This window comes from Tigriopus californicus, chromosome 10, assembly GCF_007210705.1.
Source record: "Tigriopus californicus strain San Diego chromosome 10, Tcal_SD_v2.1, whole genome shotgun sequence".
Taxonomy (NCBI): Eukaryota; Metazoa; Arthropoda; class Copepoda; order Harpacticoida; family Harpacticidae; genus Tigriopus; species Tigriopus californicus.
Genome location: NC_081449.1, coordinates 929,873 through 952,559, shown reverse-complemented (window position 1 = coordinate 952,559; position 22,687 = coordinate 929,873). Strand labels below are relative to the sequence as shown.

Below are 22,687 nucleotides of genomic sequence, written 5' to 3'. Positions count from 1 at the left end.
CAACGCCCTCTACCTGGTGTAGGTGTAGACAAACAATTTAAAAAAAAAAAAAAACTCTTTATTGCGAGATATTTCTCATTGGATCATAGGTCTTTTACAATGTTTACAGTATATACATCTATTTCGTCCCATTCTGGGTTCTGGATTGATTGCACTCACAACCCAAAATATACCTCTGACATTTCAATTTTTTATTTTGTTCGTGACCAGTCAAATATTATGATTATGAAATCCAATACAAGATCGTAAGGTTGATATGGATTGGCAAAAAAAAACGAAGGAAGAACACTCCACTAATAGGGAATGAAATAAAGCAGGAAGCAGGTTTCTTCCATGAAAGATTTAGGTGTAGTCCTCCAAAATAATGGAAAGTTCGATGAGCATATCCAGCAGAATGTGGGCGAATCTTTTTGAATGTGTGGTTGGATGTATCGCACGTTTAAGTCCAGAGACAACATCACAATGCTAACTCTGTACAAGTCGATTGTTCAACCACATCTTGAATATGCTTCACCCATTTGGGCTCTAATAAGTTCAGCAGGTTGGCAAAAGATCGAACAAGTCCAAAGATGTTTTCACTAGGAACATCATAGGAATGAGAGAACTCTCCTATTGGGAGAGGTTGAAAAAGTTGGGCATCTTTCAAGTCAGAATTGGACAATTTTTCTAAGCAGCATTCCAGGTCAACCTTATATTCTATTCAAGGACTAGCTCGGTCTAGCATCTCAAATTCATTGGTAGATCAAATATCATATAAAGATTAAATGGTACAAAATAGACGAAATATAGCCTTTCATAGTAACGGCACTGGGGATGGAATTCCCTGTAGCGGTAAGAAAAGCCCGTGAAAAACACAAAAGTTGGAATTAGGAAGTCAACTCTTTGGGTGGTTTAATTACATCAAATTTACAGAATGAACAATGATTTCTAGAGACGCTTTTGAGAATCATTAATGACCAGGAGTGTTGAATTACTTAATTGGAATTATTCAGCTACTTTTGTGATACTTATCATCATCATATATCAGTAGATACTTTTGTGCTCTCATTCAATCAAAGTAGAATTGTTTACTGGATTCGGGTTCAAATCAAATTAAGTGATAATAGTTAGTTCAGATTTGAACAATAAAACCTCAGTTCCGAGTCCATCGGAAAGTCAATTTGTAGCTTTGTAAGTTCATCTAACTGACTTTATTTTACAATGCTTGACAAGCACTAAATAAAAGCTTCGCATCTCCCAACTTCACATTAACACTGAACGAGTAATACGGAGAAGTACCCTGTAAGCCTCAAAATGGGATGTTTTCTCAAGATGTAGATGAATGTCTTTCAAAACATTAAAAAAAGCTTATGTATTAAACGGTGCTCAGAGACTAAATAACCTCTGACCGTCGGACCTAAGGCAGCTCTTTGTTTCGTCTGACCCTGCCATATCGTTTACAAGTCATTTAGATAGATATTTGAGTACAACCCCTGACCAAACATACCCGATGCAAAGAAATTGAGGGCCTTGTTTGAAGTTTTCCATTTACCAATGGTTCGAGCATGGACACCACAGGGCTCACGCACTTCCTCCAGCCTTTAGCAGGCCTTCAGCAGACCTTTAGCTTTGGTTCTGACCTAAAGATTGCGCTCAGTTGAATTTTTGAGCATTTTTTTTGTGGCAAACGATGGGAGGGTTGCCAATCGCCTTTAGGCTCAAATTAGATCATTTGTGTAATATGGCATTATATTTTCAACACTTCCTCTGAATGAAAGCTTGGGTTTCAACGGTTTCAACGTCAAACAAATCTTTGAGCGGGAAGAAACCTTATCAGATGATCTTAGGAGACCAGACCCATGAACTACGTACTGTACTATACAGTAGTTCATGAGTCTAGTCTCCTATGTTCAAGGGCTTCATAGATAGGCTGATACCAATTCGTTGGTAGATCAAGTGTTTTATTACTTTTCTTGACCAAATCTTGTTATAGTTTGCGTTTACATTGAATGTCATTCTTTGTATCGGTTATAAAATCCGTAAATCTTAGCTACGAAAAAGAAGTGTCATTGTCAAATTTTGGATTGATAGCAATTTTCGCATCGGATTTGAATTCGGTATGTATGCTGTTCGGAGTGCATTGAGAGAAATTCTTGTTATGTACAGTATATTCTTACACAAACAGCAATTATAGATTCATCATTTCATGTGAAAACAAATGCAACAGCATTCTAACAACCCGTGTCCTCTCAAACCAAAGTGCATCAAACGCGCGTCTCGTCGGATGAAATCATGGCCTTCAGACCAGATTTATCGATACTTGTCACAGATCCAAGTTTGAAGTTCTGCTCGGCCAAGAACCCTTGCGTTTCGGGAAGAAAGACTTTTTCCGTTTGTTCTTCATCCACGTCACTTGGTCCTTCTAAAGAGGTCAATTTACAACACCGTCGAATGCAATATTCATAGACGACATACATGACACCGAAAATGGCCGAGGCAATACCAAATAACCGGAAGGCAAAAGCCGTGCTTCCGCTTGAGGCAATAATGGCCCCTCCCAGAAGTGACCCCATGCCTTTGCCCATTCCGTAATGTAGGCCACCCACCAACCCATTTAAGGTGGCCAATAATCCTATAAAAAACGTGAAAAGGAATGGAAATGGTCAATCTAAGAGACGTTTTCTTACCCTTGGGGGCAATTTCGCCAATGTATCGGATGCTTGCCACCCGAAATAGAGTGTTGGTGAACACTTCCAAGCCTTCAAAAGGAAATGACATCCAAGGATTTGTGATGTACGAGTATCCGAGGTAGCGAATGGCATAAATGAACAATGTGGCGATGAACATATTGGCCCGCCCAACCTGGGGATTGTAAGGATTGTTGACTGGTATAGGCAGTGAGGTTGGACAAATTATCTTGTGCTAAGGAGGCCAATTCTAATTCTTGTAATTTCTTTTGTTTTCAACACCTCTGTTAAGAGTTTTAGGTTTAGGACTGAAAAGTTCGCCTTGTTTCTGGTGTAGGTATGCTTGTAAAGCAGGTTTATTGAACGTCAGGCTCGGGCAGGAGCCCAAACTCAAACGAAAAGCCCCATGTTAGATTGCTAAATGAACTTTAAGCTTTTGTTAGATGTCATAAACGAAAAAAGGGATCCTTCCCATTCGTTATCGAGGCCAGTCATTACTATCCAAAAAATGGACCATAGTTGCAAAAGACAATTGAAGCGTATTAGCAATAGATTGGAACAAGTGGCCCAATTTATCCTACATATTATGTGTATGATGTATGATATGTGTACATAGTACATAACTGCATATCATGCGCCATACATTCACTGTAGCTGAGATGTATCTCAGACTATTTTTATTACTAGTACCATACTAAATAAATCAGCCTGTTTTTTCAATGACCCTTCACAGTGGTAAAAATACCATTTAAAGTTTTGGCGGAAATTCCCAAACACAGCTTGGCATGTTTCTACCTCAGAAAATTATGGGGATCAATTTTGAGTTTATTGCCTTATGGAATTCTAGCCCACATAAAAACCTTGCATACCTAAAAACATTATGAAGACTGAAATTGTGAAAAAAACTACTCAACGTAAATTGGGTAGCACAGTTTGTTAGGTCTTGAATGTAATTTACGACATCATCTATGTAACCGCTACTTAGTTACATCGGATTTAGTGGTCCAAATTTCATCGTTTTTGACCCCAAAATGCCCCGGTTTTTCCCAGGCCATTGATGTTAACCTCCTTATAATCGTTATAAGTAGACCTCGAAAAAAAGTTGCCGTTTTAGCTCAAATGATTTTTTAAGCTGAAAATAATGCGAACAAAAGAAGAGAAAACACGAAAACATGTCAAAAATTGAAAAAAATGCAAATTTGCAAAAACGGGTGAATATGCAAAATCAAGCTGCAATAATGCAACAAAATTTGTTACAATGGTGAAATGGTCGTTTTTAGCCTCTTTAGCATCTTTGCTGTCTTTTCATGTGTTCCAAAATCTAGGCACCCAATTGGTTTTACTAGGCTATCCATTGAGTTCACAAGAAATTGATTTTTTTTTTGCTTGTGATGTTCGACATTAGGACATGTTTTCATTGATACATAGTCATTGTAAACAATTGACTATCCTCGAGAGCTTACTGTTATGGTGCTGAGGGTGCTTTTGTTCGCAAAAAAAATGTGTCCGATCAAGCCCATAACGGCAGATGTAGCGTACCTGCAGGCTCTCTTTTTTGCAGACTTTCCCAAGCCGAAAAAGGGGAGTTGTATTTGATATATACAATATTTGTTGGTAAACCAAATATTGTTTAGAGCTTAAGTAGCAAGAGCTAGGAAAATCATAATGTTTCATTTTTATTACGCGGGGGATTACATTCATTGCAGGGGTTTGTAAACCCAGTGAAAGCCCAAAGCAAAGAAAATGCTGAAAGGTTCTGACTGAGCAATCCTTGCAGCACAAAAATAGATAAAAAGGCCCCAAACAAGGGACAGCAAGTTACGAAGGCAGCAGATAAGGATCGAAATGACAATTGAAGGGCGAAAAAATGTCCGAAAATGTGAAAAGTTATGAGAAAAGAGGTCGAAACAGAGTCGAGTAAGTGGAAATTTGGGTCAACTTTTTTTTTTGCCCATTCATTGAACTTGAAGGAAGGGTAGAGGCTGCAATTAAATGTAATATATTGCAAGTACATTGGCTCCAAACGTAATTGATTGAAATTGCAATTCCACTCTTATGTCCTGCAACTCATTTTTGAATGAGTGAATGAGGAGCAAGTGGACAAATAAGAAACTAAAAAAGTCTCATTAGGAGCCGTTGGTGGTCCACTCCAATTAAATCTATTTCGATAGGCTCAATGAAAATTGCTTTAAATGAGAGATGAACATGTAATTGTAGTTCGTAACTGAAAATATCTCCTTTACAGCTACATTACCTGAAATGTAACTTATGACAGTTACAATTGCTTGAAAATGTAACTATGAATATGAGGTTGCAACTTTAAATACAATAGAGATGTGTCAGTGCCACTCAATGTGGAGGAGATGGAAATTCTATCTTGAATTAAACTTTGGCAACTCCTTAAAGAGGAGATTAGTCCAAATCAAATCAGAATCATGCGGTAACGACCAATCTTGATTTACCTCAAATAAGAGATGCTATTTGAATAGCGATAGTTCCAGGCTACCGAATAAGTGTTTCATTCAAATTGAGCCTGACAATGTTACAGCAAACGAATTTTTGTACCAGGGTGTAGAAAAACGTACGCTCTGGCGTGACAAGCCTAGCAGGTTTCATGCCCACCTTTCCGATGAGGATTGTTCAACTCCCCTTATTCTACGTACCGGTACATGTATTTCCTTGACTTGGCAAGCTTACCTTTTTGACGATCCAATCCGCCCCGATAAGAAAGGGAATCGACACCAAGGCACCCACGGTAATGGTGAGGCCCAAGATGTACATGGGGGCTCCCATATCATCTTTGAGGTACATAAAGAGAAACGTCTCCACAAACCCCCAGCAAGCCCCGGTGACCAAAGTCAAAGCCAGAAACACAAGAATATCCACGTTGGAAAAGACCTTGCCCAACCCACGAATTGACGTGGACTTGGGTAGGTCAATGTCCAATTGGATCTTGCAGACCATCAGCAAAGTCAAGGTCAGGAACAAGACATTGCCGGCAAAGGGCACAATATAGTTGGGCTCGTTGGTGGGCGAGAATGACGAGACATAGTCCATGAGCTTGCCCACCACGGGTGAAATGGCCGCTTGAGCAATGGCCGAATACACGTACTGTCGGCCGATCTCGCCGGATCGTCCCAACGCCTCTTCACGCTTGCACATTTGAATGGTTTGTGCGTCAATGAGAAGGAAATTGCATCCCAGGCAAATATTAGCCAAGCCTCGGAGAATGAAGTACAAAACTAGAACAGACATTTTGAAAAATGAGAACTTAACTTGACAAGTGATTATTGGTTCAGTTGCGTATACTACCTACCGTTGGTCAGAACCGGATTGCCCTCCACATGGGAGCATTGGACCAAACTCATGGAATCCGGAACCCGACAGTTCAGGTTGCAACCCAAGGTCAATTCCAGCGTTTGATTGGAATGCTCCAGATCGAATAAGACATGAGCCTCTGCAGGCTCCACATTTTGGAATGATACATTGCCTAAGCTCAACATTTCCGAGTCTTTGGAGCAAAACTCCAGACCATTGGACAACACCTCACAAGCGTTGGAAGCATCGGAATACGGACATTGTAGAAGACACACTGCCAGGTCCAATTTATCCTAGAGATTTAGAGTTGGCGTAGTGCTTAAAGCTTTGATAATAAGTCAACTGCCTCACCAATAAAAGCCCATTATCCACATGAAGCATTCGCTCAGCCCCATTCGGACACGGTTGCCATTTTAAATAAGCATGGTCGAGGGTCATGGTGAAGTTCAAGCCGGGCGAAGCTTGAGTCATGTACTTGACTTTGGGAATAAGGAGCAATAAACTAAAGAGAATGGCATCTCCTGTCACGGACATCATGATAACTTTGGTGTAACTGCCAAGTTTGTCTGCCAAGAATCCAACTAATGGGGAAGAAATCAAGCTGGTCCATCAAAGCAGAGAGTGTTGTTGGGCGCATCCTTCAGACTCAATGGAGCAAATTGCTCTGATCGGAGTGGTCAGTAAATTTTCAATGTTTTCAAGACGAGACTTATCAACCAAGTTCTCAACCTTTTCAGGTCAGGAACATGTTGAGAGATTGTTTTCCAGGGCTTCTTTTCTTTCCTAACAAAAAGAGTGAAGAGAAAGGCGTGGCACAGGAAATCCTTGTGAGAACACTTGATAAGCTCATGCCTCATGTTGGAGTTCTTAAATGGATTGCTTTTTTTTCCAGCATCTGAATAAAATCAATTTTCGCAATCCTGAAGCTCCGTGGGGTATCTAACCTGATCAATTTCAGGAACTGGTGCTTAAAATGTAATAAAAACATGCGCACGTGTCCCATTGTGACACTAGATCACTCTGATAGTATTAAGAGTTCCATGTGCTGTGTTAGTAAAAAGAGAAACATCAGGGATCCCATATTGGGATTTCGCTCTTATGAGCTTAGTGAGCTTCGAGCAAATTAAGAACCAATCTGGGAAAAAACACAGAGGGCGCCACTCAGCAGTACGTGGGGAAACTTTGTTTCTGCAAGAACTAATGGCTTCTTTTCCACATGCTTCAGAGAATCTGAAATGGTCATTGCGTTTGGTTCAAATTTGAAAAAGAAGTGAAGGTGCCTCTTGAGAAGAAGTAACGGGGAACAATCATATCAAAGCCAGAAATGTCTGACTGAACGAAGAAGTCTAATGGGCGTCCTGACTCGCAAGTAAATCTCTTCTAAATATATAGATTGGTCGGAAATTTGATTTGAATGAGTTGTTTTCGAAAAAGTTGCGTTGATAAAATAAATGATCCACCTCCATCAAAGAAATTGAAGCTTCGTTTGTTTATGTGGATGGCCTCTTTGGGAGTCATAGCTCCAATTATCACCGACCGATCTATGCGATAATTTTGCATTCATTTCTTTGAATCCACTTTTCAAGGCCACCCAGTAACTTCCAATGAAGATGATAATAATAATGATTAGAATGAAGGGTGCGCCATTGCGTTGAAATATTCCCTGGTGAATGGAAGCACGGCATAGATAATGGCAATGTTTTCCACACTGATGCCGATATCCTTCATGTGAATGGTCAAATAGGGTAGAATGGAGAATGCCGACGACGAAAAGAAAAATATCACCAATTTTAGAGGAAGCATTGTCATGTTCGGTACGAAACACGACCACCACTTGCCGCTGTTCCCTCCATGATCGGTCTGAACCGATTCCTTTGGGGACATTCTGTTGTCCAAGCTCTTGGGAGTTCACAGCCTTCAATGTTCAGCTCCACTTACAATTGGCGATTTGACACTTGACGTTTAACTGATCGCTTCGGCCGCTCGTGAGTTATCAAATTCGAAAACTTGGTCGATGCTTTTGTCCCTCGTAACTTGACGTCAAATCCTCGTCGGGTTATTGTAGTAGTTGTCATCGAGTGGTCAATTGATAGGATAATGCGAATCGTCGGATATGTTCAGCCACGAGGATGAGACTAATCGGCATACTTCCTCCCTTACTTCGGGTTTTACTATCGACCTATAATTAGAGGTCGATAGGCGTTCCAGTGTCTTTAAATTGGACAAAAATTGACACATTTGTGTCTAATCAGTTTTAGCGGTTACCACTGGAATGACAAACCGCATATTTTCACTACTACTGTTATCTTCAAACATGTTGTACATTGTATAACCTACTTCAAGAATGAGATGAATTTAGCATAAAACGAGCTCACTAAACACCCTTGACCACAACTAGAAAGATATGAACACGCCTTTTGTTCAATCACTTCCCCGTAATAAAATGATAAGCTCCTTGTCGAGTTATATAATTATGTGAGAAACCTGACAAAGCCAACCCGTTCGTTGGCTTAGATGCCTTGTCACTTGTCTTGCTCTCTAAATGGTTCATCTGATATTTGTGAAATCGCGGTCGTTTGATCAAACGAGAAAGCTCAAAAGACCCATCACATGTGCAATCCGATGTACTTTTAACCCTTAAGAAAAAGGTCAATTAAGGGCATAACATCCGTGAAGGACAACTTGTGTCTGGTCATCGCCTTCGGAAAGATCAGGTTCCCAACACTGTTGGACACTAACCTTGCCAGCCCGGTGTACTCGGGGTCGGTTTCGCATACAAAATGCGTCCATGCATTATTAGCGTATTGGGGCAAGCACAGGTATCGTTTGAGGAACTTGGTGAAGGTGGCATCGGCGGATTTGAGGGCGGATTGGGCCGAGTTTGGGAGCCAGAGGTGAAGGCCGTAAAGGAAAATTGGAGTGATGTAGTAGGTCCGGAAGAGTTGAAGAACTATTGGAAGGGGAAGATTCTTGATGAGAAGTCGATTGCACCTTGTATGCGACCCTGGCCCTGGCCTTAGTTCTTGTGGATTTGAGGTGTTTGGTGAAGGAGAGTTGGGTGGAGAAGGTGAAACCGACATAGTTAAAATACTTGACGACTTTCATCGGACAACTGTTGATATGGAAGGAGGTGGGAGGCAGACGGCCTTTATGAAAAACCATGGCCTTCGTCTTGATGGGATTGACTTAAAGGCCGTTCTCTTGGCACAGTAACCGTGGAGGGCATTTTGCAATTCTACGGCTGAATCAGCCAAGAGAACCAGGTCGTCTGCATATGTATTGAAGATATTGTACAGGAAAATGGTTGATGGTGGGGCTTTGGTGTGTGAGGGCTTCGGGCAGGTCGGATACATAAAGATTGAAAAGAATCGGCGATAGTGGATCCTCCTGCGGAAGACCAATAGAGGGGTAAAGTACCAGGGGGATAGGTCCTCACCAGAACGAATGGAGTATCCGAGTCCCACATAGGTGTTGGACAGCAGGACACATATTGAATGCAGAATGCAGAATGCAGAGTTGGAGGAAATTTGTTGCCTTGATCGTTGTTTGAGGTTTTTCAGGACCCAAAGACTATAAATATACTACCTCCATGACTAGTTTTGCTTAAGGGCAGGAATAAAACTGCATTAAGTAATGTATGTCTCAATTTACGGTGGAGTGGCAAATCTAGTCGAGATAGCGATGAAAAAATCGGCCGAATAGTGACCAGCATAAAAAAACTAGAATTCTAGGTGGAGAAGTGACGAAAATATTTAATTGTCAGGATCAAGGAAGTCGCAATTTAACTGGAGATCCATCCATTTGCCTTGGGTTGACCAGGTAGGCGTTGATCCAGTACATAAAACCTGCAAAGACGTTGATTTTGGCATTTGCATGGATCAGGTTTCTTTCTCCATCCTTCTGCAAAGGCTCCTATTAATCCTATTATCCTAAAAAACTGATGCCCTCTCGGGCTCCTTCAGTGTTTAATTTGATTGATTTGCTTTATTTGATCCGGTAACATCTTTCAAGTCAGACTTGGACAATATTTTTAAGTAGCATTCCAGACCAACCCTATATTCAAAGACTAACTCGGTCTGCCAATTCGAACTCGTTGGGAGACCATATATCATATAAAAATTGAAAGGTAATAAATAGACGAATTATAACCTTTCATTTTAATAGTACTGGGGATTACATTCCCTGTAACGCTTAGAACAGCTCGTGAAAAAACAAACCAAAGAAAGAAAAAAGATTTACATACATAAAATTTTAAGATTATATAATAAAAAGTACATACACGAATTCCCTAAAAATTTGAATACCCATGACGAGGAAATTTCCTTGGTGTAGGGAGAATGACCGTTTTTGTAATTTATTGTCGGGAGGTTGAAGTTGATGAGTTTCTGGAACCCCCGTCCAGGATAACGTTGACTATGCAAGGAGGTGTGGGACCGAATCTGACCAAAAGGCGATGACGACGTTAAATCTGGTGTTGTTGTTCTCAATATGTTAACTTTTTCTATTTCATTCAACCAAGCATACAACCCACAAAAGAATCCTCAAACTACAGTAACATTCGTTGTTCACTTAAAGCCACATCCAAGTGCTTTACCCATATCCCTGTAAAATTGTGAACTTTAAGGTTTACTCTAACCTTTGATGACTTCATTGTTCGAGCTAAAGGGAATTCTCGAGGGCTTGAAGGCGCTCACAAAACAGCAGCCTCTACGGTCACTACAATTGACCCAACACCTGGATTGGGACTTGGACGTCCGATACATCACGAACTTCTAGAAATATGGACAGGGAACGGGCTTCCCGCCAAATCGGCCTGCTCTTGGTCATAGTGGCTCTGAGCTACTTTTCGAATTAGAGTAATACAATAAAAAACGTAGAAAGGCAAGTCATTCTTATACTCTCTACTTCTACTGTGAAGTGCCTTGTTTCAAAGCCATGATGTCAAAAGCTTACATGTGGTTGACCAAGGATGACGGAATACTTGGATGTGGGGGCTCCTTGCGAAAGTATCATTTCCGGTTCTAGTCAAGTCAACAAGCTTATTTTGCAACCATTTTTTAGGTAGGGCAATCTGAAGACTAGGTAAAAAATTCTGAACGATTGAATGATTTTTGTAGAACTGTGGACATTTTAAGACCCAGTACAGTCATTGTTACGATGTACTAACCTGTGTCATCACAATCGTCCTTCTAGACGATTGGGGCATCAATTTTCCTTCAAATGAATCGCTCAAGTTCAAAGACAATGCTAAATTTCAATTGATTGCTACTCGTCAACCAAAGCCCCAATCGTGCTGAAAGTTGCTATGTAAGTTCCTTCAACTCATATCAAATCGATCTTGTCAAAAAAAAAATAAATGGCTTAATTGCAATAAAAAAAAAAAGATTTAATAAAAATGCGCAGCTGACAGCCCGAGCCTGTTCTTCTTGGGTTGACCAAGAGCAGGCCGAAAATCGAATTCTATCCAGTGATTACTACATAACTTTGACCAAATCTCCTAAGTACCCCAAACACAGTTTTGGGCTCAAATTTGTCCAAGTTCACCTATTCGATAACATAGGTCTTTATATTGGTAATTTTCAAGTAAGTGAATTGTTCAGGAGATACGAAACTTTCGTTTCCGTTCGCAGTCCACATCTCTAGAAGTTCGTTCAAGCATATCCAGTCACATGTTACTCTCAGCAACCTAAGAGTAGATCTGATCTAGGACCTAGATCAAATCTTTTTATTCAATTCAAAACCTTGCCTTACATTCCTGTATCGTGGAGCCTGTTAACTAAAAGGCTGAACATGATTTACCTTGGTAAAATCCTTGGAAAGCCAAGATAGTCTACTTCAAATGACTCATGACTCTCAAATTCCTCCATGGCCTGCTCTATTGATATGTTCAATGTTGAGTTCTTTTTGGTTCAATCAGTTGTGTAACCGTGCTAAAATGTGCCAATTAAGAGGGAGGACGTCATGGACTTTAAGGAAATCCGCGAGTTTGAATTGAATGATCTTATCAAACATCTTAGCAAAATTCGAAGTGAGAGAAATAGGCATGCAATTACTGAGGAGCCCCAAAATGAGCAATTTTAGTGAAGAGGGAAACTTGCCCTGATCCAAGATGCAACGCATCAAGTACGAGAAAACAGGAGCGAGAACGAGTGAACATCTCTTCAGAAGCTGAGATGTCACCCCATCAGGGCCAGGAGAGCTCAAGAGTTTCAAGTCCCTGATGGCCTCTAAAGCATCTTGATCTGTGACTACAAGATCATCTAAACGCTCAACTTGACTAACCTTGTCAATCTCAACAGACTCCTCTTCAGAGCAATGAGCTGTTGTTTCTAAATTCTGTGGAGTTGAAAACACACTGGAGCACTCCTATTCAAGCATGTTACCCATAACCTCTACATCGTCTATGACTTCCCAATCGACCTCAAAGGTCCTTCAGGGTGTTTCATTTTTCGCTTAGAGATTGCGTAACAGAAAAAAGATTTCGGATTTGACCTGAGCTCCTGGACCACTCCACTCACCTTTTCATTGACCCTTCTCAATAACTCAACCATGACTCCCTGGCGCATTTCAATTGTCGAAGGTTGCCAAATTTGTCAAGAGGTATTTTATGGCATTCTGAACACCTTGGCTGATAGAACCTTTAAGCTAAGATTTAACAAAAACAAACGGATCCAGTTTTAATTGGATAAAATTCTATTTATTTGACTTTGATTGGTAAATCAACCCTATGAGAATAGTTTGGCTCTAAGCTGACATGTTTATATCGAACTCATTTGGTGAAATCATGACGAGGGTGACTGGAATACGCAGTACTAAACACACAGAGAAATGTACGTGGGAATATTCTCAAGGAGGGGTGGGTGACTTGGATCCAGAAAGAAAGGTGACTGACGGGGAATGAATGTACGAGTACATCGCACTGACTTCAAGAGAAAAACAAATACCACGATTGGGGATAAGCGGAGGTTACGGATATATTTCTAAAAACATCAAACACATGAGTGCATTGAAGTGAGACTGTAATGTTTCTAACATTCTAATGAAAATCCGGCTTTGGCCTCATCAAGAACGACTGAGAAGGAATGGGAAACGAAAAGAAGTATGCGTTACACGGTAAATTACTAAAAATCGACTTTTCTTTGTAAAACGTGAAATTTGCAAAGGAGGGGAAAGTGCGGGGTTGACTGGCATGTTATTCAATTTTCATGAAATTTTATCACCGAGTTTGTTGATTCCAAGCAACGCCCATCACCGGAATTGGACTCGAGACAAGAAATTTGGCCTGGTTCATCCTGAAAAGATGGATGAAGACAATTAGTTCTCTCCCAAAAAAACCGCCCACTAGATCATGAACCTCGCCCGCTAAATAACACCTTAAACACGAAAAGAGAGTGGTCTAGAACCGGTAAGGAAGTCGTTAAAATCGGCCTCACATTTCCATCAAAATGTCCAAAACCATGAAACACCGGTCCATTCGTACAACTTTTGTCCAAGTCACCAAGCATTTAACATCGATAATAGTGTACATTCATTAGCAGTCGGATAGAGGGAGAAACGGTTTTAGTCTGAAGGTAAGATCTGGTCAATGATGAAAATTTAGAGAAAAAACGTACGCGTATTTTCAAAGGACCTTTGTAAGGATCGCATATTGCTATTCTTTGTCGGTTTGTAAATATTGCTGTAGCTGTTCCAAAGTCTCGGAGTTGTCTTTTCCGTGTTGTTTGAATAACAGCGACCCAAACAGCGCGCGAGACGGACCCCACTGAAAATGGGCCCCTCAAGCGTACTTATTGCCTTTCGGGCGTAAGAAATTCCATTTATACATGTTATGGATGCGACCACCACCCCAATTTGTGCAGTGTCTTTCGCTGTGTAGAAAAAAGAAAAGTTGGCGACGAGATGAAAAAGCAATGCAAAGTGAATTGCCATGCCCTAAAATCTAAACCCAAGAAGGAAGAGGTCACTGAATTGTCAAGTGTACAAAATTGAAAACGGCTTTTGTCACACCTGCTTCCATTTCCTTTTCGATGCTATAGAAAGCCCTTTTCCCATTAGTCCAGGCATTCTATGTCTGAAAACAAAAGTCAATTTCCCCAGTGCTGAAAGTTCTTCTTCCCATTTTCTTCAAGGTCGAATCTAGAATAAGGCCTTTACAGCAGGCGGGTGCGTGCGTGCATGTATAGGCCTGCTTGAAGGCTGTCAGCCTCTGAATCTGGGTGCCAGATGAAAGTCTGCTATTGCATGGGGAAGAGCTATGGACATCTAGATTTTAAGGGGAACGGAGCACATTTTGAAGCGTACAGGCTAATTTTAAGGTACTTTAAATGTAGGTTAATGAGTTGCAAATATCATAGAAATTTGAGTACAGATGAAATTGAATCAGAATGAATGGAATTTACGGGACCTATCATCTTCATTTTAAATACATGTGGGCCATGAAATATATTTTTGAATATCTATTTGTTTCACATTCGGTCACGCCAATTCATTCAATGAGCGTAATTGTAAAACACAGTGGCCTAAGACCCAATAAAACCCTGAAGCCGTTCATCTACTCCAGGTACAAACTTTGAGGGGAATTGTTTTAAAGTCTTCGTTTTTGGCAAAAGGAAATTTTACAGAAGGTCTCGTCTAAAATTTCAGTCTAGAATCGAATTCAAAAGGGAAATATATTTTTGAATATCTATTTGTTTCACATTCGGTCACGCCAATTCATTCAATGAGCGTAATTGTAAAACACAGTGGCCTAAGACCCAATAAAACCCTGAAGCCGTTCATCTACTCCAGGTACAAACTTTGAGGGGAATTGTTTTAAAGTCTTCGTTTTTGGCAAAAGGAAATTTTACAGAAGGTCTCGTCTAAAATTTCAGTCTAGAATCGAATTCAAAAGGGAAGTATTATTCCTGAGAGTTGTTATCATGTTACATATGCCAAAGTTAGTGCCTTAAACTACTGAGATTCAGAGCTCCTTTGGGTTGATCGTCCGATCAAAACTAGAGCAACTTGGTCTTAAGGGGCATTCAAAGTGAGTAAAAGAGAATGGCCTCCCAAAAAAGATCTACTATGAAGAATGGCAAGATATTCTTTCGAGGAGCATACTTCGATCTAGCATGAGTTTCATGGTGAGCGATCATCATTAACACCCCTCAATTTCTAACATCATTACCCTCAAAGACAAACGTAGTGGTCCAAGATAGAACACTATTCGGCTAGTCGGTTTAGAAGTGAAGCTTAACAATGTTGCTGGATTTGGTTGACGTGTAAAATTATCCATATTTTGATATTTTTTTTCTCGCGAGGTTACCTTGTTGATCAAAAACCCCACATCAGGGCAAAGAAAGTGGGACAATAATCTCATTCCAAGTGCGGTTTGCATGACTGCGTTCAACGCCAACAGGGCAACTTAAACCGCAAATAGATTGGAAATAGAGGCAAAAATAATCAACCTGTCCATTTTTCCGGCACTTTCCATAGTTCAATTAATATAACATTTGCCCAAATCGGAGATTTCAGTACGTTACTGCATTTGAGCTTGCCAACTGATCCACTCATGCGTCGGGCATAACTTCTCTTTTGTTTTTTCGTTCCAATACCAAAGTGAAAAGACCGTTCTCTAGATAGGGAAAACTCGACGCTAAAAAGTGCACATGCCAGTTTTGGGATACCCAGTTCTAACTTACTACATGCAATTGGGCATTCAAGAGACCCTGAATGGAGATGGTTCGGCCTAGATTACATTACTGAATGGGCAAGGCCCAAATCGTTCGAGAGACGGATCCAATGACCAGAATTCTTCACCCAGAATGATTTGAATGGCCCCTAGATCCCTTGTGTCACAATAACGTTCCTAGTTCTTGAAGCTTTTTTTGAACCGTCAATTGGTGCTCTCTGAGAGGAAGAAGTTCTTTTTTGTTTTCCTGGTTCAAATGAGATCCTTCCCGAGAAAATAGAAAGGTCTTGCTTTCGTTTCTCTCTATCTATGACGTCATCAGTTTGAAAAGCCCCTGGAGCATCCTCTTGTTTCCCCTCAAAATGAAGGATATAAGTCCGCGTTCTTCCACAGACTGACAGAGAATCAATTTCGTTGGAGCTTCTTTTCCAAATATATTCTCCTGTACATTTTTCCGCCCTTCCCTCCACCAATCAGCTACAGATGGACATCGAATTTCGAGTTAATGTCGGGTTTTTATACATATTTAACCTCCACAGCAAATGCAGCAAGCATATTCGTACGGTCTTCATTTCTTTTCCAGCATAGGTGGGCATCATCATCAAACTCCTTTAATGGTTTGGAAATCAATCGAACAACTTGTTACAACGGTATTACTAGGAAGTGGTAGGCGTCAAATGAGAAACAATGATCATCATTAAATTGGGAAACCTGTTTTCTGCTTTGAAGAGCCTTGAAATATAAATCCTTACCCGCAAGTTCAAAAAACTTCATGTGAGCGTTAATTGTATGAAGATCTATTGAACTGGAAACGATGTAATGAATTCAAAAGCTAATGTTTCAACAAGCCAAAAACGAAAAAAGAACTGAAAATGAAGTAAGAAACAAGAATGTTGCTCACTGAAATCTACACAAAGATTTTTTATTCAAAGCCCACCTCTGCTGTTTGGCATTCTTTTTAAACATATCTCTGATCTATACAAGACATCAATAAAAGACACTAGGTGAACGGTCTCACCAAATTGTTCAACGTCGACTCAAAAACTGACTCGTTGACGTGATCCAGGAAAGTTAACCGGTTTCAAGAACAATCGACTAGTCTCTGATAGAAAAAAAACAATAGAATTCAGTCAGTCAGGTTGTTGGAAGAGGATTTGGTGGGTACAATATGAACGTGGAAGAATGAGTGACGATAGTCAACAATGATGACTTTTGTTTTCGGGGTTTCACACACAATATGAGTGACGTTTCTCGAGCATTGCCTTGGTCCTTAAGAAAAGAGATTGAAGGAACGTAAGTTATGTCAGACCAAAAAGTCTCGGTGCCTGATTTTTCTCAGAAATATCCAAAAGCCCATCAAGACCAAATACCACCCAAGGAACCAGAATACTCGTCAAACTAACCATGATGGCTTTAACGTTGGGACCATGTTCGAAACACTGGAGTCTTGTATGACAAAACTGAAAAGGGAGATAAGTTGAAACGTTCCACTCCACCATGGAAATTTCCCGTGATTCATGGCTGATAAGGGTCAGGTTGAGTGAATGCACCCTTTTCCCCCATATCTAAGGCCAATCTGGGCCTTGAATTCGACTCGAGTGAGAGGGGTTTTTGCCGAAGCAATTTTCGATTTCACGAACCATGTGCCTCGTGAATGTTGGAGCCCTCGCTCTCAAATCAATCGGACATTTAATCAGAAGACCGATGACAGGTTTCAATAAAAAAAAAAGTTCAAAGAGCCTTCATTTCGTTATGGAAGCACCGCCAGGAACCCAATGTTGTTGCATTTTTGTTCCTTTCAATCTCGTTCAGTCTGGCAAAGACCCTTCAATGGGATTACTGCGTAAAAAAGCTGTGCCCCGCTTCTCTCTCTCTCTCTGTTTCTTTTTCTCTGAAGAGTCAAAAGACGCACTTGTTCAAGGCTAATGGAATCTAAGCTGGGGGAAAATCCTTTCTCTTATGTCCTTGGGCACAAAGGAAAAGGTTGCTATGGGACAGATAGGATTCTTAACGGATTACCTTCTTGAGCCTGGCCGGGTGGAGCATTGTTGTTCAAAGGATATGATGTGGTCCTTTTGGCATTGGCCCTCATTGTCCTCCTACGAACGAGTCCCACGTTTTGTCCAGGCAGACCAAAACTAGTCTTGTGAATCACCATTCGGGCGTTGCCCTGAGCTGGTCGAGATCCCCCATGCGCCGTTAGTTTAGCCAGGTGATCCGCGTAGCCGTCGGTTAGGAAAGTGGCCTGTCCGTGGAGCTTCTTCGAGGCTTTGCCTTCGATGTAGATCTGGTCGGCCTTCATTCCAAGCGACGAGTAAACACCGATGTCTTTTGTACTTCCGTAGGCGCAATGAATAACAATGTCTTGGTCATGGACCAAGCCTTTCAAGAACTCGGCTTTGTGCCTGAGGGGATCAGTGGTGAAGCCGTCGGCAAACGAGACCAATCCATGGGGGAAATTATGTTGGGCCAACCAGGAGACGACGCGTTGGAGTTGCATATCCGGTCGACCAGTCACATAGACAATTACGTAGCCCAATTCCTGCCAGTGACGAACGATGTCCACCGCCCCTGGTTTCACTTTCGGGTCTTTGCCCGTGACGGAGACACTGGCTGCGAATGATCCATCAATCGAGAATACCACAGTTTCTGTTTTGGGAGGAACCACAGCCAGATACATGTGCATCATGGTATGGTCGCCCCGAACCAGCATGCGGATGGGGTAGATTCCGTAGCCCATCATGTGAGCCCGCGGCAGAGTCAGCGTCACGCGACCAGATTTGTCGGTGAGCTCTGTGGATACGTAGATCCAGTCACCAGCTGGAGGCTCTTTCATGATGTGAACATCCACTTTCTCGCCCGTCAAAGCCGCCATGTCCAAAGGACCATACGAAAACCGAGCAGTCATGGTCTGTGGGGACCCCTCTTTCACAATCACGTCATTAGCTCGGTGATTGGGAGCGCCATTCCTGGACATCAAATAATAAGCCGAGTTGTCAATCGTGTGTGCATTCATTATCCGTACATTTGGCGCGTAACGTTACCTAATTTTGACGGAGGTCCGCTTCTTGTTCCACTTCTCCCGGGGCTGATTGGGAGTGAATATTTTCAGGTCTGACGCCACCGTTTGTTGGCTGCCCCACTGAAGGGAGCTGAGTGAAGCATCACCTCGAACCAATTGCCTCAAGATGAAGGAAATCACGTCCACGGATTCCCAGTAGCTCGAATGAAAAAGATGCGGCAAAGAGTTGGTCGGGAAATTGGCCAATCCCTCGGGACAATAAAGGGCGAAGTCGATCCTTCTGGAGCCCCACCATTTGGGTTTAAGTACGTTGATGGTGTGAATCTGTTGAGTATCAAAGATGCCCGAAAGAATGCTCTCTTCAGAGACTCGGCGAGACAAACCCGCTGATCCGTGATGATGACGACCTATTTTTAACAAATAACGAGTCATTAGCACTTCAATTACCATTCAGCCCACTACGACATTCTCATTCATCGCGACATTTAGTACCTGGCGTATTAGGTCGGCTGTTGGTTTCTGAGTTGCTGAATAAGCCAGGATTAAGTTGAATGAACTCGATCAAAGACAAACTTTGACCATCGCCCATAGGATACTTTTGATATCTCGGAACATTGACGGGGGGTACACGTGAGAATCGAGCGGAGAGCAAAGGCTCTACTCGGCAAGCTAATGGATCTGACGGATGGAACAGGTTGTACATTTGATGAACTGCAGGACGAGGAATGGGCGGGGGAATGGAAGGGGGCGGAAGCGACGAGTGTCGAGAGGAGGAGCGGGATTGCTGTTGCTGAAGTAGATGTTGATGTTGGTAAGCAGTGTTGGCATCAAATGCAGCCTAATATGAATAACAAAGAACACGTGAACATACGATCTATGACGTTCTCGGTCATGGCGTCATGTCCTCCTACCTGTTGTATTTTTCGGTAAGCTAATAAAATGCCCAAGGGACTCCCAAATGCAAAGAAGTCGCTGACGTCAAAGTCCAACCGGGGACCCATTCCTTCGAGGCCCAATGATTCTGTTTGCTGGGGATTCGACGACTTTCTACTGGGGGTATGAGGTGGGGCCGACAATCTGGAACCGCCTGACGGTTGCGAGGCTGAAGCTAGAATCGTCAGAATCGTCACAATCGTGATTATGCATTCAATGGAAGTCATTGGATTTGATAAGCCCGTCATTGGCCTACCTGATCCCAATTCCATGTGATTGACGTAAGCTGTCTCCTCGTTGATGCTGCCATCACTCGAAGCCCTTTTCACACTTGATCCACACAAGGCATCATACGAAAGAATGGCACCAATGGAATCGCCCACCAGGCAAACTTGCCCGCAAAATCCCGCACCCTCCTCGGATTGCAGAAAGTCGTGATAGACCCGATTGCACTCCAAAACGAACTTGGCCAAGTGACCCGAGTATTCCGGAGATGAAGCGGTGGCAAACAATGGGATGGTCCCCACGGGTAGATGATCGTGTGAAACTCCAAAGGATGTGTCGCTCACCGGATTTACGTCAAAGCTACAGGGATTCCAGAAAATGTGCTATATGTACAATAGATTGACACATGATTCGTTCTTTTACAAAAGCCCAAGCAGTATGATCATGACAAGAGCTTGGGAGGTCGTCGTTCTCTACGCGTCTAAGAGCTCAAAAATTTCGCCTCAAGACAGGAAAGGCGGGTCAGATCAAGATAAAGGGTTCCTTCTGGTAGGGTCAGAATGCATCGTTCTAGCTCAATGTGCTCGTCTTTGTATGTGGAAGAGCTCTTCTAATGTCGACTTTTTAGAGCGACTGAGCTTTTCAAAAAGTATATGATATACGTACGAGTACTCGTCGGGCGCTCTTGTAAGGCTTCTTTGTCATCAAAAAGACCTTAATGCCTTGCCACCTTGGAATTGTATGGCTTCTTTCCAAAACATCTGAATTAATTGGAACGATGACCAAATGCATTGTCAAATCATCTATCCTTATTCGTTTACGCCGTCTTTCGTTACTTTTTATTGAGAGTTATTGCATTAGCTTTGTCGTGACGATTCATTGTGCCTCACTTTGTGGCACTCTTTTGATCCAGAGGACAAGGGGTCTTTGGACCGTTTGACCTTGCGAGACCATTATAAGAAGATCAATTTTCCTACTAGCTCGCCACGTCAGATAGGCTAAAGTGGATCGAAAAATGAACCTTTCCACGAGAAATTAATCCGTCGGAATACACTGCCAACACACTGAATGGAAGGGATCATGATGCTTAAGGATGAAAGTGATCCCTCTTTTTTTTTGGCCTGACTCTTCAAATCAAATATTCATCAGCAAAAGCGACTAGCCGTATTCCAATATTCAGCCAGCAGTTTTATCGCCTTTCGTCAGGGTTGATGAGGGGTTTTTACTAGGTCTCTCTCTGTCCAATGGATGAGTTCCATTTTGCACGAGAAGTACCTTTTTCTCTCCATCTCTTGGTGGTAGAGATTATGGTTGCCAGAATTTCTGAGCCCGCCGTCTCTCCTGCTCTTGTCACGTCAGTACCCGGCTTATTTTTGCGCACCGACATTGAGTGAGACGCTCCATCAATTTTTTATGAGAAGCTCGTCGTGCATAATCGTATTTTTGTGGGGACCTATTCCTCCACCCTTCTTTCCTTCCTTCCTTCCTTCCTTCCTTTTTTCCTACCTGTAAGGACTGAGACTGGAAAGAATGGCCAATGCTTCCGTGCAAATGCCTGGACAGGGAACACACTTTATCACGACGTGACCCACCAGGCCAGGATAGTGAGCCCGCATGATGGACTCGAAGGCCCCTCGAAACGTCGTCACATCCGACTTTCGAACCGAGGTGTCCAAGCTCAGGTCCAATACACTGCCCCCATGGGCCACCAAGATGAGAACGGTGGTCGAGCAGGGCTCACCGGAGCCCAAGAGACCGCCAGAGCCAAAGTCGGCCACGTCAATGGCCGGTCGGTTGGCGTATTTTCCATCGAAAGACGAGCTGGGCGTGGTTTCACGCATGGACTGAACTCGCCGAAAGGTAACGTGGTGTTGGGAGCCGTTCGGGTCCAATTGAGACAATGTGGTCTGATGCAAATGGCGGGAAGTGGCGGCCGATTGGTCCAATTGGTTCTCATAGAAGGGTGACAGCTCCATGGAGCTCCACTTGGCCAAGGACGAGGTGTCGTCCAGGTTCTCTCGACAATCGAAGAACTCGTCGTCCTCGCGGTCGGAGTCCACTCCGGGACTTTCACTTTCACCCTCACCCTCGGGCTGGCTCATCACCCCGCGACCGGGTTTACTCACAGCACTGATGACACTCATGGCGGAGGCGTTGGTGGGCGGCGCATTCATGGACTTGGATCGGCTTAGCGTGGGTGCCAATGTGGCATGAAGCGAATTGGAAGGGGCCAAGGCCGCCGAGACTTTGCTCTGGTCCTCTTCGCTCAGACAGATCGATCGTCTGGGCATCATTTCAGTTCCCTTTGGAATGATATTGAGCACATCTTTTTCCGAGTATTCGATGCTGCTAAAAGTGGCTGCCATCCCAGGATTGTTGGCACTCTCCGATGAGAAATTATTACTTCCATTGGGGTTGCTGGCAGACTTATTGGCATCCTCTTCCAAGTGTTCCTCTCCTTCCTCGAGCTCGCCTCGCATGGTTCGCTTCAGAAGTTCCGCAGTCTCTTTCTCGATGGTGCGAATGTCCTGAAATGGTGACCCCCGATGATGTTATGAACAGCCCGATCATGAATGGACACAAATTCAATGGAACACAGACACACAAGTCAAGTGCGTCAGTTCGATGCCGAAGATTGACGATAAGTTATGTTCAAGATCATTAGAATGACACCCTATAAGGGCCGTCAGCACCCTAGGGAGAACAAATGAATGGAAAAGGAAACACCTGCGGTCTGACTGGTTCATCCACCAAATGGCTTTCATCAGGGAAAGTCATTATCAAGCAATTGGGGAAAGAGAAAGAAGATTGCTAGGGAATCAAATGTTCGGCAAACAGTAGCTCTGTTTTGTC

At 42.5% G+C, this 22,687-nt stretch overlaps 2 protein-coding genes across 4 annotated transcripts in view; both read right to left on the bottom strand.

Annotated features, from left to right (window-relative positions):
* Positions 1–2,129: 2,129 nt before the first annotated feature.
* Positions 2,130–8,090, bottom strand: LOC131888604 (uncharacterized). The gene is made up of 6 exons (XM_059237503.1): positions 7,653–8,090; positions 6,336–6,590; positions 5,983–6,277; positions 5,364–5,908; positions 2,667–2,841; positions 2,130–2,611 (listed from the first exon to the last, which is right to left on the bottom strand). The coding sequence occupies exons 1-6, from the start codon at positions 7,866–7,868 to the stop codon at positions 2,244–2,246; spliced, it is 1,854 nt and encodes a 617-aa protein (XP_059093486.1). The 5' UTR covers positions 7,869–8,090; the 3' UTR covers positions 2,130–2,243.
* Positions 8,091–12,940: 4,850 nt separating this feature from the next.
* Positions 12,941–22,687, bottom strand: part of LOC131888192 (protein retinal degeneration B-like) — a 16,234-nt gene continuing 6,487 nt past the window's right edge. The window contains exons 6-13 of one of the 3 annotated variants that reach the window (XM_059236987.1): positions 21,341–22,362; positions 19,866–20,194; positions 19,588–19,784; positions 19,169–19,514; positions 18,699–19,083; positions 17,674–18,623; positions 17,058–17,114; positions 12,941–13,276 (exon numbers count right to left, since the gene is read on the bottom strand). In XM_059236987.1, the coding sequence (XP_059092970.1) occupies positions 17,068–17,114; positions 17,674–18,623; positions 18,699–19,083; positions 19,169–19,514; positions 19,588–19,784; positions 19,866–20,194; positions 21,341–22,362 (3,276 nt within the window). In that variant the 3' untranslated portion in view covers positions 12,941–13,276; positions 17,058–17,067. Of the gene's footprint in view, positions 13,277–16,672; positions 16,757–17,057; positions 17,115–17,673; positions 18,624–18,698; positions 19,084–19,168; positions 19,515–19,587; positions 19,785–19,865; positions 20,195–21,340; positions 22,363–22,687 lie in introns of all 3 variants that reach the window. The other 2 variants (XM_059236986.1, XM_059236989.1) reach the window with 2 other exon arrangements.

Coding starts and splice junctions, on each gene's coding strand:
- LOC131888604 (XM_059237503.1), bottom strand. CDS start 7,868: ATGTCCCCAAAGGAATCGGTTCAGACCGATCATGGAGGGAACAGCGGC. Junction 5,909..5,982: donor CAATCCGGTTCTGACCAACG/GTAGGTAGTATA, acceptor TGTCTGTTCTAG/TTTTGTACTTCATTCTCCGA. Junction 2,842..5,363: donor CGGATTGGATCGTCAAAAAG/GTAAGCTTGCCA, acceptor TACAATCCCCAG/GTTGGGCGGGCCAATATGTT.